This window comes from Phascolarctos cinereus, unplaced genomic scaffold, assembly GCF_003287225.1.
Source record: "Phascolarctos cinereus isolate Bilbo 61053 unplaced genomic scaffold, phaCin_HiC Scaffold_5;HRSCAF=322, whole genome shotgun sequence".
NCBI classification, from domain to species: domain Eukaryota; kingdom Metazoa; phylum Chordata; class Mammalia; order Diprotodontia; family Phascolarctidae; genus Phascolarctos; species Phascolarctos cinereus.
The window spans coordinates 116,294,526-116,318,851 of NW_027555958.1; the positions used below are offsets into that span (position 1 = coordinate 116,294,526).

At 38.2% G+C, this 24,326-nt stretch overlaps 1 protein-coding gene across 1 annotated transcript in view; it reads right to left on the reverse strand.

Annotated features, from left to right (window-relative positions):
• Positions 1–6,295: 6,295 nt before the first annotated feature.
• ABRACL (ABRA C-terminal like) overlaps positions 6,296–24,326 on the reverse strand; it is a 30,895-nt gene continuing 12,864 nt past the window's right edge. Inside the window, exons 2-3 of the mRNA XM_020973746.2 lie at positions 12,193–12,259; positions 6,296–6,927 (exon numbers count right to left, since the gene is read on the reverse strand). Of these exons, the coding sequence (XP_020829405.1) occupies positions 6,743–6,927; positions 12,193–12,253 (246 nt within the window). The 5' untranslated portion in view covers positions 12,254–12,259 and the 3' untranslated portion in view covers positions 6,296–6,742. The remainder of the gene's footprint in view (positions 6,928–12,192; positions 12,260–24,326) is intronic.

A 24,326-nucleotide genomic window follows, 5' to 3' on the forward strand; every position in this document is an offset into this window, starting at 1 on the left:
CTCCAGGCTTCATCACAATGCCTCCACTATGTTCCCACCCTAGAACTTTTCACACTAGAGCATTCTTCTGCTCCAGCCTCCTTATCCCATTGGTGAGTTTATTCTGTGGCTGTTCATCTTTCATTCCCCTCAACAATGTGCTTCTGACCCAACAAATTTTACTATCGGGATCCTGTGAAGATATCTTCTTCTCCCACCCACCCCAACTTTTCAAGCTCTCTTAATGTTTTGTCTTCCTCCATTAGAACACAGGCACTTTGAGAGTTGCCTTTTTGCTGTGCCTAACACAAAGTGAAAGCCTGCTATCTGCTTTTACCTACTTATGATACTCTTCCATTCTTGAACACGAAATGATATCCTACTCCCTAACATAAGTCCAAACTCTTGTGTCTGATTTTCAAAGTCCTCCCTAATCTAGTGCTATCTATCCATGCTAGTACTCTTGCTGTCATAAAAGTGTTCCATGATCACTAACTCTACCCCTAAATTGCCACTTGAGACCCTCTTCTCTAATACTCCCTGATGGAATACTGGACCTTGAGTCAGGAAAACTTCAGTTCAAATCCAGCCTCAGACCTTACTGTGTGACTTGGAGCAAGTCACTTGATCTGTCTGCTTCAGATTCCTTATTTGTAAAATGGGGATAATAATAGCACCTTGTTCACAGAGTTGTGAGGATAAAACAAAATATTTATAAAAGTGCTGTGCAAACCTTAAACTACTATATAAATGCAACTTGTTATTATTATTAGTTTAAGTCCTATTCTACTTTTCCATGAATCAATTCTTGACTCTATTTCTATCTCAACCTCACTTCCCACATTTCTCATCTCAATGCCTTTGATTCATCATCCCCAATTCCTGGAAAGCTCTCCCTCCTCATTTTGAGTCTGGCTTCCTTCAGCTTTCAGTTAGACCTTCTGAAGGAAGCCTTTCTTGGTCCCCCTAGGTGCTAGTGACTTCACCTCTGAGATTACTTTCAACCTACTCTATTTTGCACATACTAGTTATTTTTGTTTGTCTCATTAGAACACGAATTCCTCAAGGGCTGTTTTTGCCTTTCTTTGTATATCTAGCGCTTCCAGTGCCTGGAACATAGTAGATGCTGAATAAATGCTTGTTGACTGGCTCACTAGATGAAACCACATAAAAGGTATTAACAGGTAATTCTCAAATAAAGATATGAATGATATTAACAACCACAAACAAAATGTTAAGACAAATAGAAGTTAAAATCATCTCAGGTTCCGCCTCACATCCAAAGGATTGGCAGAAATGATAATACAGGAAAATAGCGCTGTTAGTGCAACTGTGAACTGGTTCAACCACTCCAGAAAACAATTTGGAACTATACTCAAAAAGGTCACTAAACTCTACTTACCCTTTGATTGTTTATCATAGCAAAGAACTGGAAGCAAGATAGGTATTCCTCGTTTGGGGAAAAGGTGAACAAACAATGATGTATGAATGTAATGAAATGTTACTGCACTATCAGAAGTGAGGAAAGAAATATGACAGATTCAGAGAAATTTGGAGAAGCTTGTATTAAACCGATGCATAGTGAAATAGTAAGAACCAGGAGAATTTACTCAATGACCATAACAATGCATTGGAAAATAATTGATAGATCTCAGAATGCTGACCAAAGCAACAACCAATCATGACTTCAAAAGACTGAGGATAAAAAATGACTTGCACCCCATGGCAGACAGGTGATGGATTAGAGGTACAAAAACCTATATGCATTCTTAGACATGACTAGTCTGATTTGTTTTGTCTGACAATGCATGTGTATGTATGGATACATACATAGGTGTGTATACACATCCATACATATATAATTGTTATAAGGAAACACTTCTGGAGAAAGGAGGAGCAAAGTAGGTAGTAATGGACATGGGAAAAAGGAAAAACATTTGCATTTTATGAATGGAAATTGATTGACTGTAAGTGATCATAAAACAGGTTTATGTGATTGTACTGATGTTCAATAATTTTTTTCTTTTTTCAATTTATTTTGATTTATCAACAATCACTTCCATAAGCTTTCGAGTTTTAAATTTTTCTCTCCCTCCCTCCCCAAGACAGCTTGCAATCTGATATAGGCTATACATATACATTCTTATTAAACATATTTTCACATTAGTGATGTTGTAAGTAAGAATTAGAACCAACAGGAGGAACCAAAACAAAAAAAAAGAGGAAACAAAACACAACAGAAGAAAAAAAAATAGCAAGTAGTATGCTTCAATCTGCATTCAAACTCCATAGTTCTTTCTTTGGCTGTGGATAGCAGTTTCCATCATGAGGCCTTTGGAGATATCTTAGATCCTTGTATTGCTGAGAAGGGTTAAGACTATCAATATTAGTCATCACACAGCATGGCTTTACTGTGTACAACAATCTCCTGGTGCTGCTCACCTCACTCAGCATCAGTCCATACAAGTCTTGCCAGGTTTTTCTGAAGTCTGCCTGTTCATCATTTCATTTCTGAAGTCTGCCTGTTCATCAATAGTATTCCATTACATTCATATACTACAACTTGTCCAGCCATTCCCCAATTGATGGGCATCCTCTCAATTTCCAATTCTTTGCCACCACAAAAAGAGCTGCTATAAATTTTTTTGTACATGTGGGTCCTTTCCCCATTTGTATGATCTCTTTGGGATATAGCCCTAGAAGTGCTATTGCTGGGTCAAAGGGTATGTACATTTTTATAGCCCTTTGGGCATAGTTCCAAATTGCTCTCCAAAATGGTTGGATTGTTTCACAACTCCATCAACAATGCATTAGTGTTCCAATTTTCACACATCTTCTCCAATATTTTATCATTTTCCTGTTTTGTCATGTTGGCCAATCTGATAGGTGTGATGTGGTACCTCAGAGTTGTTTTCATTTGCATTTCTCTAATCAATAATGATTTAGAGCATGGCTATAGATGGCTTTAACTTCTTCATCTGAGAACTGTGTTCATATCTTTTGACCATTTATCAATTGGGGAATGACTTGTATTCTTATAAATTTGACTTAATTATCTATATATTTTAGAAATGAGACCCTTATCAGAGACACTGATTGTAAAAGTTTTTTCTCAATTTTGTACTTTCCTGATAATCTTGGTTGCATTGGCTTTGTGCAAAAACTTTTCAATTTAATCAAAGTTATCCATTTTGCATTTAATAATGTTCTCTATCTCCTGTTTGGGCATGAATTCTTCTGTTCTCCATAAATCTGATAGGTAAACTATTCCTTGCTCTCCCCGTTTGCTTACAGTATCAGCCTTTATATCTAAATCATGAACCCATTTTGACTTTATTTTGGTATACAGTGTGAGATTTTGGTCTATGCCTAGTTTCTGCCATGCTCTTTTCCAATTTTCCTGGCAGTTTTTGTCAAAGAGTGAGTTCTTATCCCAGAAGCTGGGGTCTTTGTGTTTATCAAATAATAAGACTACTATAGTCATTGATTACTGTGTCTTGCATACTTAACCTATTCCACTGATCTACCACTCTATTTAATGCTTAGCCAGTACCAAGCAGTTTTGATGATTGCTGCTTTATAATACAATTTAAGATCTGGAACAGCTAGGCCACCTTCCCCTGCATTTGTTTTCATTTGTTCCCTTGATATTCTGGACTTTTTGTTATTCCAAATGAATCTTGTTATTATTTTTTCTAACTCTATAAAATAATTTTTTGGTAATTTGATTGGTATGGCACTGAATAAGTAAATTAATTTAGGTAGAATTGTCATTTTTATTATATTAGCTTGGCCTACCCATGAGCAACTGATGTTTTTGAGTTATTTGTGTGAAAAATGTTTTGTAACTGTGTTCATATAGTTCCTGGGTTTGTTTCAATAATATTTTCAAGATAACATTTAAGAAATATAATTATTCACATTTATGGTACCTTATGATTTTATAAATCATTTTTCTGGAATCAACTCCTGTAAGGTTGCAAGTATTATTATCCCCATTTTACAGTTGTGGAATGTAAGGCTCATAGAAGTTATGAATTTCTCATATGTGGCTACATGCTTGACTTTAAAGAGGTGGCAGCTATTTGTTGTTCTGTCGTTTCAGTTGTATCCAACTGTATGACCCCATTTGAGGTTTTCTTGGCAAAGATACTAGAGTGGTTTACCACTTCCTTCTCCAGCTCATTTTATAGCTGAGGAAACTGAGGTAAACTGGGTTAAGTGACTTGTCCAGGGTCACATAGCTAATGAGTGTCTAAAGCCAGAATTGAATTCAGAAAGATGCGTCTTCCTGACTTCAAGCCCAACACTGTGTCACCTCGCTGGCCCTGGCAGCTAGAAGTTGAAGCAAAGAGGACTTACAGTTTCCTGTAGTTGTGGGTTACTATCCCTACCTCCACCCTCATTATGATCTCACATAAGAGAACATCAGGACATCCCTTCCCTTCATCCCACCCCCATGCTGGTAATGGGCATGTGTAGTTAGAAATCAGCCACTGGGTGTTAGTGCAGTACGTGAAGTAGACAGAGAACAGTGTTGATAAAGTTGTTGTTGATACTAGTGTTGGGCTTTGACTAATTCATGATGTGAGTTAGGGAAAGAAAATGGCTAGTTAAAAGTAATGTTTAGTTGGTTGAGGGAGCTAGGTGGTATAGTGGATAAAATGCTGGGCCTCGAGTCAGGAAGTCCTAAGTTCAAATTCAACCTCAGACACTTACTAGCTGTGTGATCCATAGCAAATCACTTAACCTCTCTTTGCCTCAGCTCTCTCAACTGTAAAATGGGGATAACAATAGCAATGAGATGATATTTATAAGGTTCTTAATAAACGCTTAATGTAAATGTATGGATATAATTGGAAAGTGAGTATTCGAGGAAGAGTATAGATTGATGAATAAAGTCAGAGTGTGGCCAGTATGAAAGCCAGCAGTTTGGGTACCCCTAAATTAAGGGGCTTGGGCCTGAATTTGTGGGAGTATGGAAAGGTCCTGGGGTTGAGAGTGTGCAGCTGTCCCTTCTCATGCTTCTTTCCATGGAACATTATCACTATTTTGGGAGCTGGGACAGCAAACCATAGCAGATATAAAAAAAGGGAATATCTGTCAGAAGCAGTGGGCAAGAAGGAGGGAGGGCCACAAGAAGACTTAGAACCTGGGAGTAACTAAACCTGAGAATATGTGTGAATGAATCTGTACCATGATGACTCAAATCCAGGTTTTCTGACTCAGTCTGATATTTTTTTCCATTGCAACATACTGGCTCTCATACAAATATTTTGTATTTTCTAATAGCTTGGTTATTCTTTTCTCTCCAATAAACTTCCAAGATCCATAAGGACAGGGACCTTGTTTTATACTTTTGTGAACAAACAGTAAGTCAAAAAGTACTTGACGGAATCATCAACTGGTCAACAGAAATCTTAGTCGGAAGGAACCTCACTCATCATTAAGGTCAATCCATACTGGACAAGTAAATACCTCAAGTGAAGGAGAACTAATTTTCTTCTATGGCAGGACACTTCATTTTTTGATAGCTTTGATAATTATTGTAATTCTTCTACTACTAATAATAACAATAGTAGCTAGCACATATATAATGCTTTAAGATTTGCAAAGTGCTTTATAAATATTCTCATTTTATCCTCACAATAATCCTAGAACTTAGATGCTATTATTATTCTCATTTTACAGAAGAGGAAACTGAGGCAGTCAGTGGTTAAGTAATTTGCCCAGATTTACATATCTAGTAAGAGTCTGAAGCTGAATTTGAACTTGGGTCTTTCTGACCCCTGAACCAGTCCTCTATCCTGTGCTACCTAGCTACCTCAAAAACAAAACAAACAAAAACAACCTGTTAGGCATTTCTTTTTTTACATCAAGCTTGCTTGTCTCTTTCCATCTTCCATCTTCTATTCCATCTTTCCATCTTCTATTACTCCCAAGACCAAGCAGAGTAAGTCTAAGCTTTCTTCTATTTGATCAGCCATTCAAACACTTGAAAACATTTATCAAGTTTCCCCTCAGTCTTCTCTCCAAAGTGAACACTCTTAGCTCCTCTAATTGATTCTTGTATGGCATGACCCCAAAGTCTTTCACCATTCTTGGCTGTCCTTTTCTGTCTACTCCCTGTTCCCTTTCTGAAATTCGGCACCCAAAAGTGAATAAAATATTCCAGGTATTATCTGGCCAATTGACATTAAACCATTAAAAATGAAAAACCTATGGTTTAAGAGTATTTTTTTCTTTGACCTTAGTTTCATAGAGTAAATTACATTATGAAATGCACAAATATATTTAAATATAAACAAGGCAACTCTAAAATGATGGAAATGGCTTTATTACATATTAATTATAGATTTTGGTCATCAAATTGGGTAAATCACCATTATTTGTTGTTTTCACATGATGCCAACAATCATTAGATTCATTTTAAGAATGGGTTTCTAAAACAAAACACCCCCTCCCACCAAAAAAAACCCCCAAAACACCACACACAAACACACACACAAATTTCATTTCCTATGTTTTCAAAATGTATTCCTGAGAAAAATAATAGTTATTGGGTTTTTCTTAATATTATAATGCAATACACTCACATGTTCTTAGAAGTACAAAAAGGAATGTCTTCCAAAATACAAGTATTTTGATTACAAAGTTATAGAAAAATACATTAAACACTTTGATGTTTTTCTTTCAATTCAGAATCCTATCCGTAGTTTACCAGAAACAAAAATAACAATGCCGAAGTGATAAACAAATTACATCAATTTTGAAGCAATACAATCTCAACATCATCATGGACACCTTGTAAGAGCAGTTCTCCTTCATAAGTTACAATCTTCCGACGCTTGGCTGCCTTGAGGGTCCCCACCAGGGCTTCAAAGAGGTTGGCACATCTGTCATCTTGGAAAAGCACCCCAAACTTTACACTTAGCTTTCCATCAGCGCCTAATCAGTATGACAGAAAGTTAGCAGTGAGTTCCTTGACTCCATCCATGATGGGTTGATATGATCTTTAATAAGCATATTCTATAAGCTAGTCCATATAATAATGTAAAAGTTAATGCAATCTCCTAAGTTTAATGAATTTCCAAATGAGCTGCAAGGAGAATGAATATATACGCTCTCCCCTAATTCCCTGCCCCCAAAACAAACAAACAAAAACTTTATACTTGCCATATACCAATCAGCATAATCACTACAGAATGTCTTCCAAGAAGGTATCTAAGAAACACAATGCTTCATATACAGCAGGCACTTAATAAATGATTGTTACTTTACTATGTTATTTTTCTTTTTCTTTCATAAAAGTCTTCCTGCAATGCTTCCACCTGTGTGGCAATGACTCAGGGTCCTTAAAGTTCATGACTATGGAACACCAGCAGGTCTTCTTGAGCTGGAAAGGCATGAAGTCAAGTGCCCCCCCTCCATCCAAGGATCAGCTTCATTAATTCAGAGTAAATCATATACCCAAAGGAGCTGGCCACCAATGATAATGGACCACAGTGGTACATTAAACCAACCAATAAAAAACAGGGTTTCAATTTGGCAGAAGTAACACTCACACTGAAGTAATAAAGTAAAAAGTTATTATCTATAATCATATCATTCCTTTTCATACCACCTCAACAATGGAACAAAACATTTAGGCACAATTTGACACATTATTCAAAAGTCAAGCCCACAAAGTCAACAAGCATTTATTAAGTGACTGCTATGTGCCAGATATCATGCTAAGTACCAGGGTTACAAAGAAAGACAAAAGGAGTTACCGTTCTCAAGGGCTCACAATCTAATAGGGAAGGTAGTATGCAAAAAAAAAAATACATACAAATAAGGCATAGACAAAACACATTGGAGATAATCTCAGAGGGAAGACACTAATATTAAAGTGATCTGGGAAAAGTTTCTTTCAGAAGGTGTGATTTTAGCTGAAACTTGAGGGAAGGTAGGAGAGAGAGGTGAGAAAGGAGAAAATTCCAGGCATAAGATGACAGCCAGATAAAAGGCTCAAAATGAGGAGCCGGAATATCCTGTATGGCAAACAGCAATGTCAAAGTCACCGGATCATGGAGTATGTGGAAGGAAGCAAAGTATAAGGAGGCTGGAAAGAGAGGAAAGGGCCAGGAAGAAGGGCTTTAAAAGTCAGAGGACTTTGCATTTTATCCTGGAGTCAATGGGAAGCCACTGGAGTTTATTAAATAAGACAGTGACATGGTCACCTGCTTTTTAAGATCATTGTTTTGATAGCTAAGTGGAGGAGGGACTGGAGTGGGGAGAGACTTGAGGCAGAGAGGCCAACCAGGATGCTGTTGCAATAGTCCAAAACTGACTATCTATTCAAGTTAGTTCTGAGGTCCAGAATCTCATTTCTTCAAAAAAACAAAACAAAACAAAACAAATTCTCAATTACTCTTCTGTGTGGCAAAGAAATGCCAATGATCTTCTAACGAATATTAGTAAAGAGTCTGTCATGAAGACGACACTTGACAGATGCTGTCAAATGCCAGGCTGATGCTGAATGTGTCAAAAACCAGTGAGACACACTTATATCTCCTTTTCTTAAAATGTAAGGTCAGTTATGAAATGATAATGTCTGGTGAAATTAAAATATCTAAGGTAAAGTTTTGCCTGTAAAATAGATTTTTATCTTCAAGATTTGAGTTAAGATCCTTTGACATAGTTCAGATATCATCTTTATTGGAATGTGCATCTATTCAAATTACCCTGTGTTCTAACCCCCATGAACTACTGCCTTCTCTTCCGCAATGCACCCTGCAATGCTCTGTGTTGGCTTCCTGGAATGATGGTCTGAGTTCAAATCCTGCTTTAGACACTAGCTAGCTATGTAACGCTCAACAAGCCTCTTAACTTTTCAGCCTGTTTCTTCACCTGTAAAATAGTACCTACTTCATAGGGTTATTGTGAGGATCTAATGAGATAACATATGTATGATGCTCTCTAAACAATGGAGCACTATATAAATTCTAGCTATATTGTTAGCAATAGCAGGCAATCCTGTTAAACTTGGCCCATCATTTGTCAGAAGGACTGGCTTGCCTTTTGCCTTTATGTTTGTTCCCTCTCCTCAAGCCCCAGACGGTCTCCAGCTATGTCAGCTCTCCTGCCATCATCATCTTCAGATGACCTACCTTTGTAGAGCACAGCATGGATTTTAAGAAATCATCTAATTTAAGTAGTAACTAATAACAGGTCAGTAGCTTTTCAGTAGTCGAAAGATATTTCATGCTTCAAATATTTTGATGGCTATTTTAAACTATTCTGCCTCCACAATTTCTTAAACCTTTCCACTTCTCTCTACTCACATTAGCACTCACACTAACCCATTACTTCAGGCCAGGTGATAACAAAAATAAATAAGTATGCATGCCCAGGCAGAATAAATGCAGTATATTATGATATAGACATAAAGAAGTCAGATTTTCAACACAATTGAATGAAGCCAAGAAACATCACCTTTATGGTGAGAAGCCATATCTATCATGGATCATAGTATCTAGAGCTGGAAGGAATCTTAAGGATAGCCTAGTCCAACCCTCTTATTTTACAGATATGAAAACTGATGCATAAATTGTCCAAATCACCCAAAGAGTTATCACCAAAGACAAGATGAAAACCCCAATCTCCAGACTTCTTTTCCCTATGATCTTTCCACTTCTGTACCATGCTGTCTCCAACCTCTGAGTCAAAAAACAAAACAAAAAAAACAACCAACCAACCAAACAAACAAAAACAGTACTACCCAAAAAAGGTTATACTTGTTTCTCTTTTACTGGGAGGGTAACACCTTCTGACAGAGCCTGGGAAAAAGTGGGGATGTGGGAGTGGGCCAAAAGTGAGAGACTGAAAATAAGAATCTAAAATACCAAATAGATTGGTTGATTATTGTTAAAATAAAACTCTCAGTCTGAGGACAAAAAAATTCTTTACCATCTTTTAATTGTCTCCTTCTTCCCTCGCCTTTCTCCATACTTGACTCATTCTGAAATATTGATTCATGCTATTCAGCTCACGTAACAGTACCTCCTGTCTCCAAGCCTTACCTATAATTCAAGACCCAGCTGAAGTCCCATCTGCTTCATAAAGCTTTCCCTGAATTCTCTAATTTCCATTAATATTCCCCCTTCTCAGAATTCCTGTTGCATATAGTTTCTCACTTGATTTTTCTCCTGATTGTTTCATGTTGTTAGTCTTGTCTCCTCAATTAGACTGAGTGTGTTCTGCATAGCACCTAGCATACTTCTGAGCTCACTGTAGGTAATCCATGTTTACTCGTTGATTTGTTGAATGACAGATCATAAAATATGTCTTTTTTAAATGGGTTATCTCCATGAGGGTGAGAGAAGGATTGATCTGTGAATTAAGGGTAAAGTAAATCAAGGAGCATAGTGATCAGAGAAGACATAATAAGGGACAATGAATTTCTAATCCAATCCAAACAAATACATTCAATTCCAATCCACTGCAACAAACACTTGTTAAACGCTTAATATGGATAAGGCATGAAGATAAGCCAAAAAAAGCTCTTGACTTCAAGGAGTCTACATTGCTTACATACATAACATATGTTATCTCATTAGATCCTCACAATAACCCTATGAAGTAGGTACTATTTTACAGGTGAAGAAACAGGCTGAAAAGTTAAGTGGCTTGTAGAGCGTTACCTAGCTAGTTAGTGGGAGAGGTGTAGCTGTGGAGGTAATGGCACCAACATGAAAATACATGGCACAACATGATAATTTGAAACAGAAGGAGCTAGCACTAACAACTAAGGGGATTGGGAAAGGTTTCCAGGACAAGATGGCACAGGAACTAAACCTTGAAGGAAGCTAGGAATCTAAGAGGCAAAAAGAAGGAAGAATTGCAATCCAGACATGGAAGCCAGCCTATGCCAAAGCATAGAGGCAGGAGACGGAGGGCCAAGCTCTCAGGAACAGCATGTAGGCCTGGAAGACTGGAATATAGAGTGTGCAAAGGAAAGTAATGTGCAATAAGCCTGGAAAGATAGGGGGGAGCCAGATTGCAAAGGCCTTTAAATGCCAAACAAAGTTTGTATTTTATTTTAGGAAGCCACTGAAGTTTCTTGAGCAGGAGTTTCATGGGGATATGTGCTTTAGAGAGATTATTTTGGCAGTTGGGTAGAATACTGATTGGAGAGAAGAAAGAATATAAACTGGAGGTTATTGCAAAAGTTTGGCTAGGAGGTGATGAGGGCCTGAAGGGTTAATGTGAGTGCTAATGTGAGTAATGGTTATGTGAGGAGAAAGAAGTGCATAGGTGTAAGAAATCGTGGAGGCAGAATTGGCAAAAACTAGCTACTGATAAGTTTTTAGCATTTTGGCATTTCAAAAGATTCTTATTCTTAAGCAAAGAAAATGGCAATAAGTAGAGATAAAACTACAAAAACAAAAACAACTTTCCCAAGATGCTAATGTATGCTATTTGTGGGTTTATCTCATTTTTTTAAACTTTGGATTGCATTATCCTAGTTGCTAAGTATTTATATTACTGTTAGTGTTTTCAAAATGCTTTCCAGTCTCTTGTATAGCTAATCTGAGCCAAGTGAATACCTGATTCACATATAATGGTAGCTTTCATTGTCACTAAAGAAAAAAGTCCTAATGCTACCAATTTTACTTGTCATTATCTTCTGATAAGTGTGTAGCTGAAGGAAATGCAGATTTTAAAAAAAATAAACTACACAAGAATGTGAGGGGGGAAATAGCTTATTTTGATTCTATGTACATGAATATGCAGTTATGTAAAACTCAAGAATTCAGAGAAAATGAAGATAATTTAGTATAATTTCAATTTAGGTCTCTCATCATTTAAAATATGTAAAACAACAGCTTGGTTTAGGACAAGAAAGAAATTCAAACACTGGAGCTGACTAAGATTTGAGCCTGAATAGAATTTCCTTGATTTTTAGTCAAGCCAGGATGAGGAAGGTACATGGTCTTGCTCTCCTGAGAGGATGAAATATCTTTTGACCACTGGCATCAGAAAGGGGGCATAGCAATAACATGGCCCCCAGAGAGCACTCTGAGGGATAAACACAGGATGGAGGGATGAGCTGGCTATAGAACCACCAGCTTGGTCTCCTCTAGTTCCTGGATGTCTGCTAGTGACCTTTTCTCAACTGGAGACCTAGCCTGCTGTGAAGGATAATAAGAAAGAAATATAACTTTATACCTGTTGTACCCAGACGTTCCATTTCTTCAACCAAGAGGCTAATTTCGTGTTCCACATTCATTGTGGCCTTAAAAGAGAAGGGAAGAAGAAAAGTTGTTACCATTATTACATTTCTATCTATATTAAGTGTGCCTTACCAAATCAAAAAGTAGTTTCCCTGTACAACGCTTGGTAATTTTGACTTCCCCTTACTTTCTTAGAACTCCTGTTTACCTTGGGTTACATGAGGGGTCCTGAGAAAGGTATGTGTAAACTGACATGAACAATTGAGAGATATATTATATTACCTTCTGGGGGGGTGGCGTGAGGTGGGGAGAAGGGGAAGGAAGGGGGGGAAGATGTTATCCTTCAGACAAGATAGAGTCTCCTGAGACTTCTCAAATCTGACAAAACAAACCCACAACTGGAGGGGCACAGGTGGCATTTTCATCATGGCTGCCAACTGAAGGGAGGGATTTCAGAAAACAAAGGTGGATGTGGGAGATGATTCTCTTGGTCAATACAGTGGCCTTCAGCAATAGGATTTGGATTTCTGGACCAAAGATTAAGACACAGCAAGGACAGATTCTTAGCCACAGATGAAGTGCATCCAAAAAAGAATGCTTAAAAAATTTTTTGAGAAAAGGCCTGAAGTTTTGTGGATCTGATCAAAAGGGAAGTAAGCTGAAAATAACAGCTAGTATTAACATAGAACTTTAAGGTTTGCAAAATGCTTTACAAATATTATCTCATTTTATCTTCACAACAATTCTAGGAGGTAAGTACTATTATTATCCTCATTTTGCAGGAGAGGAATCTGACACTGGTAAGGATTAAGTGATCTGCCCAATTAGTAAGGTTCTGAGGCTATATTTGAACTTAGGTTTTCCTGTCTTTGGGTCCAGTTCTCTATCCACTATACCATCTTGCTGTTTAGGTGAAAGAGAGAACGACCAGCATGTATCTCCCAAGCCAGCAACCAAAGACAGTAATAAGTATGACAAAGGAATATTATCACTGGAGAGGCCCGGTAATTTACTGAAGGCAATGTCCAAGAAGAATCACAATGATAATACTCATAGCCTCAGATGTTTATACACAATTGCAGAGTATGGGCTATATACAAAGTGAATCTGAGATCTTAATGCAAGGAAATAAATTTGACCTGACAGGTATTGCTAAGACTTGTTCAGATGTGACATATCTGGAATATGAGGATAAAACATTGTGTCTTATTCAAAGGACACAAAACAGATAAAAGGGCTGAGAGAGAGTAGGGTTGTATATTAGAGTGTATACTCTAATGAGAAAATGAACAGCAGGGGGAAACATGGTAGAAAAAAAGGACATCGCAAATTCTACACTTCATATTACTTTCACATCATCCTCTCTCCTCCTTTGATCCATTCTCAGAGGAAGAGTTGGCCTTTCTCTTTGCTAATGCCAACTCTTGTACTGCTAACTTTGATCCAGCCTCTTCCCTTCACTCCCAGGAACTTCTCCCTTCAATCATCCCATTCCTTGTTCTAATTTTCAATCTCTCCTTATTCAGTGATTACTTCCCTTCTGCTAACAAATATGCCCAGATCTTCCTCATCATTTAAAACCTTTCACTTGACCCTACCATCCACTTAAGCTATCAGCCTATATCTCTCCTTCCCTTTGCAGCAAAACTGTGCATACTCATTTTCTCCACTCTAATTTTCTACTAATTTCTCTCTACCCCTTGCAAACCTGCTTCAGAACTCAATGAAACTGCTCTCTCTAAGGTTACCTACCAGTGATGCCTCTGTAGCATTTTGATACTGCTGACCATCTTAGAGATTTCTTCTTGATTTTTCGCAACACTCCTCTTTCCCAGTTCTCCTCCTACCTGTCTTGTTCCTCCTCTTCATACTCCTTGGCATAGATAGCTTTGTAGCACTTTGTGCTGGGTCCTCTTATTTTTCTCTCTACACACTTTCTACTGGTGATCTCATCAACTCCCAGAGGTTCAAATATCCTCTCTGTGCAGAAATCTCTCAAATCTGCATTTATCTATATATCCATCCCTACCCTCTTTCCTGATTTCCAGTTCTGAATCATCAACATTTCCAACTGGCAGCTCAAACTCATCATATCCCAAACAGTATTTATTACCTTTCCCCCCAATTTCTTTCGTTTTCCTAAATTTGCCATTTCTGTTGGAGGTACGACAATTCTTAAAGTCACTGACTTTAGAGTCATCTTTGTCATTTTTACTCAACCTGCATATCAAGAAGGTTGCTAAATCTTGTTGATTCTATTTCTAAAACATCTTTTGTGTCTGTCTTGTCCTTCCCCTTCATCAGCTATCACCCTAGTTCAGGCTCCCATCACTTCTTTCCCAGGTTGTTGTATAGACTTCTAATTGATCTTTCTTGCCAGTCTCTTCTCTCTCCAATCAATCTTCCATGCACCTGCCAAATTGCTATTCCTCAAACACACTTCTGACAATGCCACCTCCCTTCTCAAGAAGTTTTGGTGGCTTCCTCTTGCCCTTGGGATAAAATACAAACTTTTCATTGTTGTTCAGCCATTTCCAACTCTTCAGGACCCCATTTAGGGTTTTCTTGGTAAGGATACTGGAGTGGTCTGCCATTTCCTTCTCCAGATCATTTTACAGATGAGGAAAATGAGGCAAACAAGGTTAAGTGATTTGCTCAGGGTCACACAGCTAGTATCTGAGACCAGATTTGAACTCAAAAAGATGAGTCTTCCTGATTTCAGGCCCAGTACTCTATCCACTGCACCACTCAGCTGCCCTAAAATTGCAATTTCCTTCTCCAGTGCATTAAGGCAATCAAAAGTTAAGTGACTTGCCTAAAAATCACACAGTTAATAAGTGTCTGAGGATGGACTGGAACTCAGGTCTTCCGACTCCAGGCTGTAGAATTCTATCCACTGAGCCACCTAGCTGCTACTCTAGCTTTTAAAGCTTTTCATAGTCAGATTCCAACCCACCTTTCCAATTTTCCTGTACATTAGTCCCCTTTGCACACTATATTCTAGCTAAATTGGACTAATTGCTATTCCCTATACATGGCATTCCATCTCATCTCTGTGCATTTACACAGGCTGTCACACATGCCTGAAATGCACTCCCTTCTCACCTGTCTCAAAGAATCCCTATCTTCTTTTAAACCTACCTCCTACAGAAAGCTTATCCTTACCAGTCCTGTTTCCTGATGACTTCCTCTAAAAATCACTATACAATTATACTCTCAAACCCCAGCTCAGACTCTGAAATCAACTGATATTAGGTGTTAGAGGCAGCATTTTCACTGGCTATCCCTCATGCCTGAAATTCTCTCCCTCCTCCTCTCTACTGGCTTCCCTGGCTTTCTTCAAGTCCCTGGCAAATCCCACCTTCTACAAGAAGGCTTTCTCAATCCTCCCTAATGCTGGTGCTTTCCCTCTGAGATTACCTCCAGCTTATCCTGTATCTATCTTGTTTGTACACGGTTATCTTTAGTCTGTGAGCTCCTTAAAAGCAGGAACTGTTTCTTTTACCTTTCTTTGTATCCCTGGCACAATGCCTGGCACATAATAACAGCTCAATAAATGTTTGTTGACTATCTAATTTGTATGTATACTTGTTTAGATAGGTAGCGTGTCACAGGAGTTAGAGAACTTGGGACCAGGAAGACCTTGGGACTAGGAACACCTTGATTCAATTTGATACATACTGGCTGTGTGACCCTGGGCAAGTCCCTTAACCTCTCAATACTCTAGGCAACTGTATAAGACTCTAAATTGCAGAGAAAGTGCCAGGATGTATTGATAGAGGAAGTTCCACACCAGGATGAAGTGAAATTACAGGCCCCATGTCTAACCCAATAACCAAATTTGTCTCTTGTACTTACTTTTTAGTGGAAAAGTTTTCTGAGTGGAAAATAAGCTTCTGGAAGGTACCAATATCCTCTAAGTCACCATGGTTTGCAAGGCTGGCATGAAAATTAATTCTTCATTCAAACTTACTTCTCTTACACAATTCATTGCCAAATCTCATGTACCCCTTAAGAATTCTCTTACATATCCCCTTTTCTCCTTCAGAGCTACCATAATGTTTCAGGCTGAATCGTTAGTTATGGTCTTAGTAAAAATCATGGAGAAGAGGTAGATGGAAAAAGGCAAATGTACCAACTTTCAAAAAAAAATAAAGAAGGTATATTCTTCACACCATAGGCCAGTGAGTTTGACTTGGATTCTTAACAAAATTCTAGAATGTACTACTAAAATGATGATTTGTAAACACTTAGGAAGGGGAATAGATCACAAGATTTAGAACTAGAAAGGGAATTTGGATGTCATCTATAGTCTAACCTCCACATTTTAGAGATGAAAAACTGAGGCCCAGAAAAGGCCCAAGGTTCTGCAGGTAGTAAATAATACAGGACTAGCATTCAAATACAGGTGTTCTAAAAGAATATGTTGAACTCATTTCCTTTTTTAACAGGGCAACCAGACTCATCCATTAGATAAAATTTAACCATATTTCATCAAAGCATCTGAGAAAAGCTCTCATAATATGCAATGAGGGAGAAAATAAGACAAGATATAAACAGATACAACAAAGATATGAACAGATACAAAAAAGACATAAACAGGATAAATTGGAGATAATCTCAGAGGGAAGGCACTAGCATTTAGGAGGATTGGGAAGTTTTCCTGTAGAAGGTGGCTTTTTACCAGGGATTTAAAGGAAGCCTGGAGGCAGAGATGAGAAGGGAGGGCACTCCAGCTATAAGGGACAGCCAGTGAATATGCAGAGTTGGGAGATGGGTCGTCTTGCTCGAGGAATAGCAAGGAGGCTGTTGTCAATTGATTGCAGCATATAATCTGAGTGGGGGCAGGGGAGAAGGTAAGGTTTAAGAAGACTGGAAAAGTAGGAGGGGGCCAGTTATGAAGGATTTTGACTGTCAAACTGAAGATGTCTTCAACTTTACAACGAATGGAAAAGACTAGATGTTCTTTTCAGTTTCACTCATACCCACAGATAACCCTTAGCATCAGCAAAAAACATGAATCAGCCAATCAACAAGCATTTGTTAAGTGTATTTAAGCATTAGCTATGTTTCAGGGAGAGGGGAGAGAAAAATAAAGAAAGGGGAAGAAAATACACTACAATCTGGACTCTGAGACCATCAGTTCCCTAGCTGGAGGTAGATAGCATTTTACATCTTCAGTCCTTTGGAGTTGTGGTACATTATTGTATTGCTCAGTTACTGAGTTTTTATTTCACAGTTGCTTATCTTTACAATATTGCTGCGTAGATTGCTCTAGTTCTACTCACTTCACTTTATATCAGTTCATGTAAGTCTTCCCAGATTTTTCTGAAACCATCTCCTCATTTCTTATAGAACACTAGTATTCCATCACATTCATATGCCATAAGTTGTTCAGCCTTTACCCAGTGGATAGGCATCCCCCTCAACTTTCCAACTCTTTACCATCACAAAAAAAAGCTGCTATATTTTTGTACATAAAGAGGAGATGGAAATTATGTGAATACCAAGAGTGGTTTTGTGGTTTTTCTCAAAATGTCCTTAAATCTATTCTCAGACTGAGGATAATCTTCCCTACAGGTATCCTTTGTCAAAATACTAAGCTCTAAAAATAAAACAATGAAAATAATCTAACTAAGGGACGTGTAATAGAGATACATGAAATGGAACACTCGGATAATCTATCCTAGAAGGATGGATTTAGAGTAAAAAAAATTCAGATTCATGGGGAGACTTAAATGAACTCATGCAAACCGAAGTGAGCATAGCCAGTAGAACGCTGAATACAGTAACAGTGATAGGAAGGACAATCAACTGTGAAAGACATAGCTACTCTGATCAAGATAATGATCCAAGACAATTCCAAAAGACTCATGATGAAAAATGCTGTTCACCTCCAGAGAAAACTGATGAACTCTGAATGCAGATTGAAGCATACTCTTTTTTAACTTTATTTTTCTCCTTTTATTGTCTGTTTTCTTTTGCAACATGGCTAACATGGAAATATTTTGCCTGACTTCACATGTATAATTGACATTAAATTGCTTGCCTTCTCAAGAAGGGGGAGAGAGTGGGAGAGAATTTGGAACTGAAATTTTTTAAAAATGAATGTTAAAAATATTTTTACATGTAATTGAGAAATAAGTAATGAAATAAGTAAAAATATATTTTTAAAAATCAGGTTCAAATTCTGACTGCCATGCCTTTCCCTGCATCTGGAATGCATTCCTTACTCAAAATCCCTGGTTTCCTTCCAGGCTTGGCTCAGGCACTTCCTAAGCAAAGCCTTTCCTAATTCCTCTGGTTTGTAGTGCTGTTTACCACTTTCTTCAATTATCTATCATGTGTGCGGTTTATCTATTTGTATTATGGATCCCCTTAGTCAAATGTAAGCTCTCTAAGGGCAAAGATTTTACATTATATCTTTGGGTCCATAGCACAATAGCTGATACAGAGTGGGCACCTCATTTGTTGTATTGGATTAGATTACAAGCCAAGTAATGGGCCTAGTTTTCTTCACATTTAAAAAAAGGGGATTGGGAGGGCAAATAAAGCACTTCCTTTCTCTAAGTAAAAATGCGGTATTGCATATTGCTGCCAGGGACATGTCTGTCAGTTTTGTTTAACTATTTTTCTTTGTTACAAGGGAGGGAGGTCTCTGGTAGGGGTGGGGTATTTAGGAGAAGTGATATTTATATAAAAACAAAAGACATCCATATCATTTTTAAAAGAATAGAAAATGAGGGGATTGAACATGATGGTCTCTAATGCACCTTCCAGCTCTAAATCCTGTGATTCTAATATTATCATAACATGTTTTATCCTTTAATTCAAAGGATAAAAAGGCTTATCACTTACAAGTCAGCTTCATTATTTCAAGTCACACCTCCTATTTCCTGTCTAATACTAGATTTCAACTGTGAAAATAAAGTAAGGCAGAAAGCTGGTTGTGTACGATGCCCTCCAGCTCCTAACTCTGATCTAAGGTGGCAGCTTTTCATAGTACTTAAAAATTCTGGTCCTCTGTCTCTCTCTCTCTCTCCTCTGCCTCTGCCTCAGACTGCATGAGTCATCTGACCAACTGATCTAAGGTCTTACTTGCCTTCACAGCTCCAATAAGCAGCACCAGAACTATTCACTGTCGTGGAGAGGCTGAAACAGTAATAGGTACCTTAGTGATATGTATAAATAGGTATATCATAAATATACAGGTTTAAAATATACAATAAAAAAATAGTATAACATTTTGAGTCATGGAGGGGAGGGGGTGAGGTGTGTGTGGGAGGAAAAATCCAGGCACTTTCTTTGTCTTCTGCCCTACTAGCTTAGCACAGTGCCTACCTAGCACATAGTGGGAAAGTAATAAATGTTGACTAATTGATACCATGCAGCCAAGGTTCTTCAAATTTTCAGGATCCATTACTGACATTCTGAGTGTGACATGACTGGCATTTATGTCACTGTGACTGAATTAAAGTTTTCTCTTTCCACAAGGCCACTATTACACTACAGATATGTTACCTGGGAAAGGTTAACATATTATTAATCTATACCATCTTGAGAAATTAACTTATCAGATTAGCTAACCAGCCACTTAGCAGCAAGCAGAGAAGATGGCAGAAGACAGTTAAGTTTTGATAGGACAGAAGGGAGGGGGAAAGATCAAGAGCATGATGCTACTGGTTTGGGCAGGTTCTGGTGGACCATTATGAGCTGGGGGTGACCCAGAGGCAGCATAAGGGCCCAGGGCACCTGATGATATGCAATCTGACCTCTCTTCTGAGTTCCAGACATGAATTTCCTCTACCTACCTGTCTCAAGCTTATGTTAGGTGGCTCTGTGGCTAGAGCTCTAGATCTGGAGTCAGGAAGACCTGAGTTCATATCTAGACCTTGGGCAAGTCATTCAACCTCTGTCTCAGTTTCCTCATCTGTAAAATATAGGTTATAATAACACCTACCTCCCAAAGTTCTGAGGATAAAATGAGATAATATCTGAAATGCTTTGCAAACCTTAAAGTACTATATAAATACTAGCGGCTATTATTACCTTTCTCAGACCTGAGTCCAGACATTCTTGCCAATCAAGACTACCATTAATTGTTTGGTATGCATCCAGGTTAGCCTACAGGCCTCAAATAAAATGCAGTTTCTCAGTAAATTCTCCAGGCTTTTCTTACAATTTGTGGAAATTAGATTGTCAAGTGTAAAATTCAGTGAGGGACCAGGGGATGTGCACAAGTTGGGGAGGGTCATTAAATTGGGAAAATTCCTGGAGGGGCATGAGGGTCTCAGAAGCTTCTCCCTCAGTTTTAGCCTCTGCCTAGTGCTTCACGGTGGTTTTGGTGGGCCTATGCTCAGCAACTTCCCAGCAAAGGGAAGGTAAAGGCTGGGATGGAGCCTGAGGTAGAGGCATTTTTTTTTCTGGGAGAAGATGGGCAGACAGAGAGGGTGGAAAGGGTAGCCACAAATCTAGGATGTCCTCTGGGATTAGAAGGGGTAGTTCCTTTGATGACTGAGGGATTGGTAGATATGAGAGACATGGAAGGTCAGGGTTCTCATTTTTAAGGGCCATAATGTGCTCCTTTAACTTCTTTTCATTCTCATCCAGGGAGCTAAAATGGAATCAGTGTTCTTTTTAGTGATTCCCTACCCTAAAAAATGGGAGTATATCTGACATGGGTGTTTAGTTTCAATAACTCCACAGAGGGTAACTAATTTGGCTGGGTTGAATGGGCCTTCCAAAAGAAATTGCAATATTGAATCATCCCACATATAAAAATGCCACTTTCTTAGGTATTTGGTGGCTCTGGGGCCACTGAAGTTTAAACATTCTATCTGCAGGCATGCCCAAAGCGGGTTTTGAAGGACTGAAACCCATTACGAAGACAAACAACAAAAACAACCACCAACAATTCTGCTACATCAGTATACTTGTGATTGGGACGCAGGAGGCAGTGTACAACAGACCTCCCAGTCTTTGTTGGCTACTCATAAACTATAGCAGAAATCTGCCCAAGAAAATTCCTTCTGACAGCTCATGGCACATAGACATGTGGCCCTTGCTTTCAGTGCTACTTTCATAGCACCAGCCTCAAGGGAGTTCTGGTGTGGCTGCTACAAGTCTTAGTGCCAGAGCCAAGTAGTCAATTCATGGATCTAATCCATCCCCAAAGAAGCCTGTCTGCAGGCACAAGGGCTCCTGCTCCCCAGTGGCCACAGATGTCCCTGTCCAAGAAAATGACTTATGATTCCAAAATACCAATATAGACCACAAACACACACAAAATAGACATAAGTACTCACTGATAAACAGTTACAATTATCTCTGGTGTTGGTTCAGTTACTATTAAGAAAACTAGCTTCCAGCAGACCCAAAACAGACCCACCCTTCACTGGAGGAAAGAAACTACTCACCAAATTCCTACTACAGGGGAGATTCTAATAGGCAGAGTGTGTGAGATTTCTGGGTCCCACTCCCAAATTTAGAATAATGGGAATAACCAGGCATCCAGACCAAAAATTTGAATCCATGTAGGTTTTATTGAGCTCACCAGCAAGGGTGGATCTCCTACCCATAGTCACACCTTTTTGGGAGGGAGCAGTGTTTATATAGGACTTGGGGTGATGGAGAGGAGCAGGGATGGGGTGTCTAGAGCTGATTGGTAAAAGCACTGTTGCTAGGGTTCTGAGGCAGATCTTAAGTCCTATTTGTCCACTGAACCCAGGATATTGCAGTTAAGCTAGTTCTCAGATGCCAACATCTTGTTCTGTGTTGTTTGTTATTATTGGTAGGGAGCTGGCCAGGGAGCATAACGAGAAGGGGCATTAACATGTGACTGGGTGGTGGGGTCAAGACCTACAAACCCCAGGCAACTCAATCATCAGTGGAGGCAATAGTCACATGAGGAATTACCTCTGCTGATAAAATCACAGGTAAGTACAAGGTCAAACCAAAGACCCATCAAATCATGGCCTCCAGGTACATATCAATCCTAGTGCATCTCTCTCACTGCACTAGGGAAAGCCTAGTAAGTGGGTGTTATCTTCTCTCCATTCCGAACCCCAAAATTCTAACAAGATTCTACTGCATTAGAGTAATGTCTAATGGTAGTTCCACAGGCCCTTGCATGATTTTCTAACATAAGGTGGGATGTCTAACGTGTGTAGAATACTTTTTTAACTTTCAAAATGCTTTCACATGGAAAGATCCTTTCACTGTGGACATATGGTATATATACCGACTTACAAATATAAGAAGAAAAGCTGCAGCTGTTTGATGGTACACACTTTCAAAGAGAGGAGTTTTTGTCATGCAAATGACTTGTTCATTAGAATCTATTCCTTGCATTGCACAAAGGTCAAAGTCATCCTTTAGGGTTTGAACAAGAAGTAACAGTATGTCTTAGCTAGGACAGTCCAGATGTGCACAGACATCATTTCTGGAAGCCTTAAAACTCAAAAATTTTTGAATTATTTTTTGGAGAGGATCTTATATATAAATCGTTAAGGACAAAATCAGACTTTGATGCTAGCAGCAGATAAAAAGAGTGAAGAAGAAAAAGAAACCAATAATTTCTATGGCCTATATTATCTGTGCATTCATTCATTCCTTCAATCAATATTTATTAAGGGCCTAGGGTATGTAATGCACTGTGCAAGGTATTGGGGAAAATATTAAAATAAATAATATACAGTCTCTGTGACCATGTCTTATATCTATGAATGTGATAATACTAACACTGTCAGAAAGCAAAGGGTGATAGACTGAACTGAGTCATTCACACTCTGTTGTTCATTTCCCTTCAGAATCAGTAACACCAGTATCGGGATGGTTGCTAGGACATTATGGCCATGGAGCAAATCAAACCAAACAGAAGCACGTGGAGCTCAGACCCTTAACTGTGGTTTCATTCATTTATTCAATATTCAACAAACATTTGTTAAGCATCTAATATGTACAAACACTATGATAGGGACTAAACAGGACCCAAAGATAAATAGGTAAAGTCCTCACTTCCAGGTACTTATAATATAGTCACGGAGTTAAGACATATGCATAAATAAATAACATAGTGGAATATAGTAAGTACATAAAAAAGGTACAAAGAAAGCCAGTCAGCCAACAAGAATTTGTTAAAGTGCTTACTATGTGCCAGGCGCTGTGCTGTGAATTAATGCAACTAGGAAGGAAAAGTGTCAACTGGGAAAAAACTCTTTGAATAAAAAAATCTTTAAGGGTCTGATATCTAAAATACAAAGACAACAAACAGAAATACCTAAGATCAAGAGCCATTCTTCAATGAATAAGAGGTCAAAGAATATAAACATAGAGTTTTCAAAAGAAGAATTTTAAATTATTAACAATCATAGGAAAGACCTCTCCAAATTACTACTCATAAAAGAAATAAGTCAAAACAACTCTGAAGTTTTACCTCGAACTCTGTAAATTGGTAAAGATGACAAAAGAAGGAAAGAATCAACCTTAGAAGTACTGCACAAAGACATAAAGGCACACGAATACACAATTGTTGGAGCTGTGAATTGTGCCAGTTATTCTAGAAAGCACCCTGGAATGATGACACTTTTAAAAAGAGAATATCCACATCCCAGTGCTAGGTATGAGGTCAAAAATAGAGAAGTTTTACATACGTCAAAATATTCATAGCAGTTTTTTTTCATAGCAGCAAAGAACTGGAGACAAAGTAGGTGCTAATCAATTGATGAATGGCTAAGCAGATTGTGGCACATGAATGTGATGTATTATTATTATTATTACATTATAAGAAATAATGAACATAAAGAATTCAGTGAACCACAGAAAGATTTATATGGACTGATGCAAAGTGAAGAAGGCAGAACCAATAAAACAATATATACAATGACTACCACAATGTAAATGGAAAGAATAAAAATCAAAGTTGAATGCTATGCAATTATAAAGACCAAAACTGGTCACAGAGAAGAGATGGAAAAATGCACCTCCCTCCTTTCTTTGCAAAGGTAATACTCTGGATATAGAACATAACATTTTCTATCAGACTTGGTTAATATATTGGTTAGTTTTACAGAACTGTTTTTTTCTTCCTCTTTCTTTTTTTAATTCTTTAATGTATTGATGTAAATTGCA